At 47.3% G+C, this 7439-nt stretch overlaps 1 protein-coding gene across 2 annotated transcripts; it reads left to right on the top strand.

The window, feature by feature from the left end:
* Positions 1-1714: 1714 nt before the first annotated feature.
* NKX3-1 (NK3 homeobox 1) lies at positions 1715-5949 on the top strand. Of its 2 annotated transcripts, XM_011962610.1 has the most exons (3): positions 1758-1790; positions 2010-2037; positions 2989-5949. In XM_011962610.1, exons 1-3 carry the CDS (start codon positions 1758-1760, stop codon positions 3405-3407), a joined length of 480 nt encoding a protein of 159 aa, XP_011818000.1. In that variant the 3' UTR covers positions 3408-5949. The 2 variants fall into 2 exon arrangements, with proteins under 2 accessions (XP_011817999.1, XP_011818000.1); XM_011962609.1 differs by having other exon boundaries at positions 1715-2037.
* The last annotated feature ends 1490 nt before the right edge of the window (positions 5950-7439 follow it).

The following is a 7439-nucleotide window of genomic DNA, read 5'->3' on the forward strand; positions in this document are numbered from 1 at the left end:
CAAGACCCTACTCTAAATAAATACATACATAAATAAAAAGTCTGTAGTCTAGTTAACCGTAATGTCCCAATGTAAATTTCCTGTTTTCTACATTGTCCTACAGTTGTATAAAATGTCATTGGAGGACAACTTCCTGTGAATCTACAACGATTCAAAAGAAAACATTAAAGAATGTTCTAATATAAAGAGACTTTGAAAAGATGAGAGAAGAAAACCAGTTTTGCCAAAGTATTTCCCATTGCACAGGTAGTTTTCTTTGGTGGCCGCTTTATCAGCAATAACCTATTAACTTTCCTTCCTCCAGAGACACATGACATACCATCCTTTTGAAAAGTTGCCAGTCGAATGGAAGGCATCTTAGACCAGGACAGACAAAAAAGTCGCATTTAAAAAAAAATGGTTAAAAAAAAATCAGCCTACCCTTTTTCCAGATTACCAACCGTTACCATTTAACCCACTGGCTTTATGGTGTGGGACCTAACTGCATCCTTATTTCAGAACCAATTGATGTAAGTTTCGTAGATCTTGTGCCTTTGCTCCTACATACTTCAGTGTTAATTTCCTAAGAATATTCTCTTATACACTGACAGTACAGTGTACAACTTCAGTAAATTTAACATTAATTCAATACTTCCACCATCGTCCTGACGCTGAGACTCATGCCTGTAGTCCTAGCACTTTGAGAGGCCAAGGCAGGAGGATCACTTGAATCCAGGAAATCGAGGCTGCACTGAGCTATGATGGCATCACTGCACTCCAGCCTGGGCGGCAGAGGGAGACCCTGTCTGTAAAAAAAAGAAGGCAAAAGCCAAGGAAAGAAAATACTTCTATCACCTATGTTCCACTTTCGTCCATGTCACGGTACCGTCCAGTCCAATCACAGTACCAGCTGGTCCAATTTGGCTAACCCATTGTTTAGCCGAGGGGTTAAATGTTAACAGTTGGTAATGTGGAAAAAGAGTATGCTGATGTTCTTTTGAACTACTTTTTTAAATGCAGTTTTTGCCCCTATCCTGGCCTAAAACGCCTTCCATCCTTCTGGAAACTTTTCAAAAGGATGGTATGTCATGTGTCTGGGGAGGAAGGAAAGTTAATAGGTTATTGCGGATAAAGGAACCACCAAAGAAAACCACTTGTGCAATGGGAAAAGGCTTTGGCAAATGTGGTTTCCTTCTTTCAGCCTGGGGTCAGGCTGCACCTACTTGTCATGCCTCTTTGAGATCGTAGATATTGCAGATCTGAGTTTGCCACCATCTCTCCCAGAGAGAGAGAGCACGCAGAACTCTCACGGTACCGTGCGGCTGCAGCGACCGTGTCCTCACCCCGTGTGACTGGCTCTGAGGGTCCTGAAGAGCTAACTGGACTGTTCGTCTTGGTCATCCCATCCCCATGAGCTTCTCAACTTCTGTTGCGGGTGGGTTGGGGCAGAGGAACCCAGCTTTGGGGTGCGCTCCCGACCTGGGAAAACGGCTCAGGGCAGAGGGAGGAGAGCTGGGTGAAGGATAGGGAATTGGGGAAGGAGAGGGAATTGGGGAAGGAATCCCCTAGGGAGGAGCGGAGCGGGCTCGTGGTCAGGCCTTCCCGTTTCGCGGCGTCACCTGGAGCGCAGGGCGGCCAATCCGCGGCGCGGCCCGTCCCGCGGCCAATGGGAGGGCGGCGCGGCGCGCTTCCCCCGGGGCTATAAGCTCGCCGGGAGGCAGAAAGTGAAAGCTGTGCAAGCTGGGCCGGCGCAGCGGGGCCGGAGCGGGGCAGCCGGGATGCTCAGGGCCACGGAGCCGCTGCCCGGGGAGGCGAAAGCGGAGGGGGCCGCGCGGCCAACCCCATCCAAGCCGCTCACGTCCTTCCTCATCCAGGACATCCTGCGGGACGGCGCGCAGCGGCGAGGCGGCCACACGGGCAGCCCGAGACGGCGCGACCCGGAGCCGGAGCCAGAGCCGGAGGGAGGACGCGGCCCCGCCGGGGTGCAGAACGACCAGCTGAGCCCCAGGCCCCGCGCCGCGCCGGAGGAGGCCGAGACGCTGGCGGAGACCGAGCCAGGTAAGCGGCGAGGCCGGGGCCCGAGGGCAGCCTAAGGCGGACCCCCCAGAGCTCGGGGTGCAGGGACGCGGGGCCCCGCGGCGACAGGCAGAGGGACCTCCCCGCCTCCGCAGCCACGCGTGCGCGCCCTGGGGACGAACCCTGAGCCCCAGCGTCAGGGCGGCGCAGGATTCTGACACGGCAGGACTCTCCCGGCTCGGTGCCCTCCGCTCCCCGGGGCTCAGAAGCCGGCGCGACCGCAGCGCGACCGCCCTCCACCGTCCCGGGAGCGGATCCCGCCCCGCGCCACCCGCGATCGGCGCCAGCCCCACGGTAGTTACGAGAACTAATGATAACTTATTAATAGTGACAAAGTAGGGGTTGACCAGGAAAGCCTCCGTGTGCTTCCCAATCCCGTGGGCAGTAAAGCGGTACATTTTGGGTTCCCTTCAGGAAAGAGTTATTTTCTTTCCTGTCACTTCTGATGAGGCGACCGAACGCCTCGTTTAGCGAAGAGGGAATTAAAGCCCAGAATGAGCCTGCCTCTGCGTCTCCCGTGGCACAAGCCCTCTCTTGCCCACCTGAGTCCTAACACCGGATGCCTTTTGGTCCGCCCTTCCCGGGTGTCTTGTTCCTCTGTCTTCCCTGCCTCCCTCTCCCGCCTCTCCTCAGCACACAGATCGGGAATCCCCATCTAATTCTACTAGACAATAGGGAGAAAGTTCAACCACGAAACATCTCTAACTTTGGGTTCTTAATGATTCTTAGAAAATGAATAGGTTACAAACATATTTACTCACTCTTCACTCCGGAGAGCTCCTTAGTCATGTGAAAAAAGTGAAATGTATCCACGATGACAGTGTGCTGTTTGTTCACTCACTAAAGAGATAAGGGTGGATTGAATTCTGTTCTCTTCCCTGCTAACATGTAACTTTTGTCTTCCCATCCCTCTTTCCCCGCTGTCCCTTCCAGAAAGGCACTTGGGGTCTTATCTGTTGGACTGTGAAAACACTTCAGGCTCCCTTCCAAGCCTCCCCCAAACCCCTAAGCAGCCGCAGAAGCGCTCTCGAGCTGCTTTCTCCCACACTCAGGTGATCGAGTTGGAGAGGAAGTTCAGCCATCAGAAGTACCTGTCGGCCCCTGAACGGGCCCACCTGGCCAAGAACCTCAAGCTCACGGAGACCCAAGTGAAGATATGGTTCCAGAACAGACGCTATAAGACTAAGCGAAAGCAGCTCTCCTCGGAGCTGGGAGACTTGGAGAAGCACTCCTCTTTGCCGGCTCTGAAAGAGGAGGCCTTCTCCCGGGCCTCCCTGGTCTCCTTGTATAACAACTATCCTTACTACCCATACCTGTACTGCGTGGGCAGCTGGAGCCCAGCTTTTTGGTAATGCCAGCTCAGGTGACAACCATGTATGATCAAAAACTGCTTTCCCCAGGGTGTGTCTATGAAAAGCACAAGGGGCCGAGGTCAGGGAGCAAGAGGTGTGCACAACAAAGCTATTGGAGATTTGTGTAGAAATCTCCGATCTTCACTGGCGAGACAATGAAACAACAGAGACAGTGAAAGTTTTAATATCGAAGTCTTTCTCCCAGTGCATACTGTAGGTCATTTTTTTTGCTTCTGGCTACCTGTTTGAAGGGGAGAGAGGGAAAATCAAGTGCTGTTTCCAGCTCTTTGCATGATTTTGGATGAGCTGTATACCTGAGGATTCTGTTCTACAACTCCATCCCCCTGTGTCACTGAATATCAACTCTGAAAAGGCAAACCTAATGGGAGAAAGGACAGCCAGAATGAGGATGTCACCAACTGAATTAAACTTAAGTCCAGAAGCCTCCTGTTGGCCTTGGAATATGGCCAAGGCTCCCTCTGTCCCTGTAAAAGAGTGGGGCAAATAGAGGGTCTCCAAGAGAATGCCCTCATGCTTAGCACACGTTTGCATGGGAGGGGGAGATGGGTGGGAGGAGATGAAAATATCAGCTTCTTATTCCTTTTTATTCCTTTTAAAATGGTATGCCAACTTAAGTATTTACAGAGTGGCCCAAATAGAACAAGATGCACTCGCTGTGATTTTAAGACAAGCTGTATAAACAGAACTCCACTGCAAGAGGTGGGGCTGTGCCAGGAGAATCTCCGCATGTCCAAGACAGGGGCCTAAGGAGGGTCTCCACACTGCTGCTAGGGACTGTTGCATTTTTTATTAGCAGAAAGTAGAAAGGACTGTCCTCAACTTTTTTCTCCCGCACTGGAGAATTTAGAATTGGAAGTTTCCTGGAGTTTTCAGGCTATCATATATACTGTATCCTCAGAGGCGACATATTTCTTCCTTCCCTCCTTTTAAAATTTTTTGTTCCTTTTTTGCAGCAATTACTCACTAAAGGGCTTCATTTTAGTCCAGACTTTTAGTCTGACTGCACCGAACTTATGCCTCACGTATTTAGCCTGAGATCCCGAGATCTGGTCTTTTTTTTTTTTTTTTTTCAATTTTTTTTCCTCTTCCCCAAAGCTTTATCTGTCTTGAGTTTTTAAAAAAGGTTAGGGGCAGATTCTGAATTGACTAAAAGACATGCGTTTTTAAAACTAGCAACTCTTATTTCTTTCCTTTAAAAATATATAGCATTAAATCCCAAATCCTATTTAAATACCTGACAGCTTGAGAAGGTCACTGCTGCATTTATAGGACCTTCTGGTAGTTCTGCTGTTATGTTTGAAGTCTGACAATCCTTGAGAATCTTTACATGCAGAGGAGGTAAGAGGTATTGGTAAGAGGTATTGGATTTTCATAGAGAAGGAAGAACACAGTGCAGGATGAAGGGCCAGGCTCACTGAGCTGTCCAGTGGAGGGCTCATGGGCGGGGTCATGGAAAAGAAGGCAGCCTAGGCCCTGGGGAGCCCAGTTCACTGAGCAAGCAAGGGACCGAGTGAGCCTTTGCAGGAAAAGGCTAGGAAAAGGGAAACCCATTTTAAAACACAGCAAGAAACTGTCCGAACGCTTTGGGAACTGTGTTTATTGCCTATAATAGGTCCCCAAAATGGGTAACCTAGACTTCAGAGAGAATGAGCAGAGAGCAAAGGAGAAATCTGGCTGTCCTTCCACTTTCATTCTGTTATCTCAGGTGACCAGGTAGAGGGGAGACATTAGAAAAACATGAAACAACAAAACAATTACTAATGAGGTATGCTGAGACCTGGGAGTCTCTTGATTCCACTAATTCCATTTAGTGAGAAACCTTTCAATTTTCTTTTATTAAAAGTGCCAATCTACTGTTGGTGGCAAAATTGCCAACATAAGTTGATAGAAAGTTGGCCAATTTCACCCCATTTTCAGTGGTTTGGGCTCCACATTGAAATATTGAATGCCATGTACTGCTGACACCCACTGGAGGAGTACTAGCCAGCACAAAAGGCAGGGTAGCCTGAATTGCTTTCTGCTCTTTACATTTCTTTTAAAATAAGCATATAGTTCTCAGTCCCTACTGAGTACTCTTTCTCTCCCCTCCTCTGAATTTAATTCTTTCAACTTGCAATTTGCAAGGATTACACATTTCACTGTGATGTATATTGTGTTGCAAAAAAAAAAGTGTCTTGGTTTAAAATTATTTGGTTTGTGAATCCATCTTGCTTTTTCCCCGTCGGAACTAGTCATTAACCCATCTCTGAACTGGTAGAAAAACATTTGAAGAGCTAGTCTATCAGCATCTGACAGGGGAACTGGATGGTTCTCAGAACCATTTCACCCCGACAGCCTGTTTCTATCCTGTTTAATAAATTAGTTTGGATTCTCTACATGCATAACAAACCATGCTCCAGTCTGTAACATAAAAGTCTGTGACTTGAAGTTTAGTCAGCACCCCCACCAAACTTTATTTTTCTATGTGTTTTTTGCAACATATGAGTGTTTTGAAAATAAAGTACCCATGTCTTTATTAGATGTATCTGTGTGTGATTTTCAGTTTCCTAAAAATTACATGCTGTGTAACTTAGATATTTCTGATTACCATATCCTCTTGCCCTTGTCCACCTGACACACCAGTTGCAACCTGTGGTGATCAAAAGCCTCAGCCTACCCAGTAGCTGATGATGGCCATCCTTTTATAAATGCACTGTCCTTCATTCCTGTTAAGTCATGGGGAGAGGAAGGCCTTTTCTCTCTTCGGTTTAATAATCAACTGTTCCACTATTCACAATAGCAACATCATGGGCTGAACCTACGTGTCCATCAACAGATGATTAGATTTTAAAATGTGGTGCGTATATGCCATGGAATACATATGCAACCATCCAAAATAATGAAATCACGTTTTTTTGCAGCAATATGGATGGAACTATTGGCCATTATCATAAGTGAAATGACTCAGAGACAGAAAGTCAGAAACGGCATGTTCTCATTTGGAAATGGGAGCTAAATGATGGGTGCCCATGGACATACAGAGTGGAACAAGAGACACTGAAAGCTCCAAAATGTTGGAGGGTGGGAGGAAAGTGAGGGATGAAAAATGACTGGGTACAGTGTTCACTATTCAAGCAATGAGTACTAAAATTCCAGACTTCACCACTGTGCAATAGATCCATGCAACACAACTGCACTTGTACCCCCGATCCTATAAAAATAAAAATAAAAAATTTAAATAATCACCTACTCCAGCCAAGGAATACCTTTTGTTTAAAAAAAGATAACCAAGTATTTACTTACTTTCTTGAATACCTTAAAGGGAACACAAAGACTACAGCAATCCTTCTTTAAAAGTTCCCCTTTGGCCAGGCGCGGTGGCTCATGCCTGTAATCCCAGCACTTTGGGAGACCAAGGAGGGCGAATCACCTGAGGTCAGGAGTTCGAGACCAACCTGGCCAACCTGGTGAAAAGGAACCCTGTCTCTACTAAAAAGACAAAAATTAGCTGGGTATAGTGGCACACGCCTGTAATCCCAGCTACTCCGGAGGCTGAGACAGGAGAATCGCCTGAATCCGGGAGGCGGATCATGCCACTGCGCTCCAGCCTGGGTGACAGAGCAAGACTCTGTCTCAAAAAAACAAAAGTTGTATGTTCCACTAACCCCTCATGCTATAATTTCCCTGGCTCCTGCATCTCCCAAAAAATGTCACCTTCATCCAGAGCTGACAGACCTCTTGCAAGTGACGCCTTTAAACTGGAATCACAGGTATGAAAAATAGGTTTTATTAATGTGTTAAAATAAAACATAAACAACACATCCTTCATCTCCCTGCACTTAAACCTTCATTAAATCCCACAAGAGGAGAATCCCATTCACCTGATTACCTTCAAGAATTGACGGTTTCTTCCTCCCTCCTTCAAGGAAACAGAAGCTTAAAGAGTAAGGTGCTTACTCTAAAGAAAATATATCATAATTTCAAACTTCGCTCTAATCCTTTAAGCACATGTACACACAGGTGGGGCTTCTC

Source organism: Colobus angolensis, unplaced genomic scaffold, assembly GCF_000951035.1.
Source record: "Colobus angolensis palliatus isolate OR3802 unplaced genomic scaffold, Cang.pa_1.0 Scaffold6, whole genome shotgun sequence".
Lineage (NCBI taxonomy): Eukaryota > Metazoa > Chordata > Mammalia > Primates > Cercopithecidae > Colobus > Colobus angolensis.

What these genes read in the sequence shown, in the direction of transcription:
- NKX3-1 (XM_011962609.1), top strand. Translation starts at nt 1,758, where the DNA reads ATGCTCAGGGCCACGGAGCCGCTGCCCGGGGAGGCGAAAGCGGAGGGG. An exon ending in GCTGGCGGAGACCGAGCCAG is followed by an intron (nt 2,038 to 2,988) that starts GTAAGCGGCGAG and finishes TGTCCCTTCCAG; the next exon opens with AAAGGCACTTGGGGTCTTAT.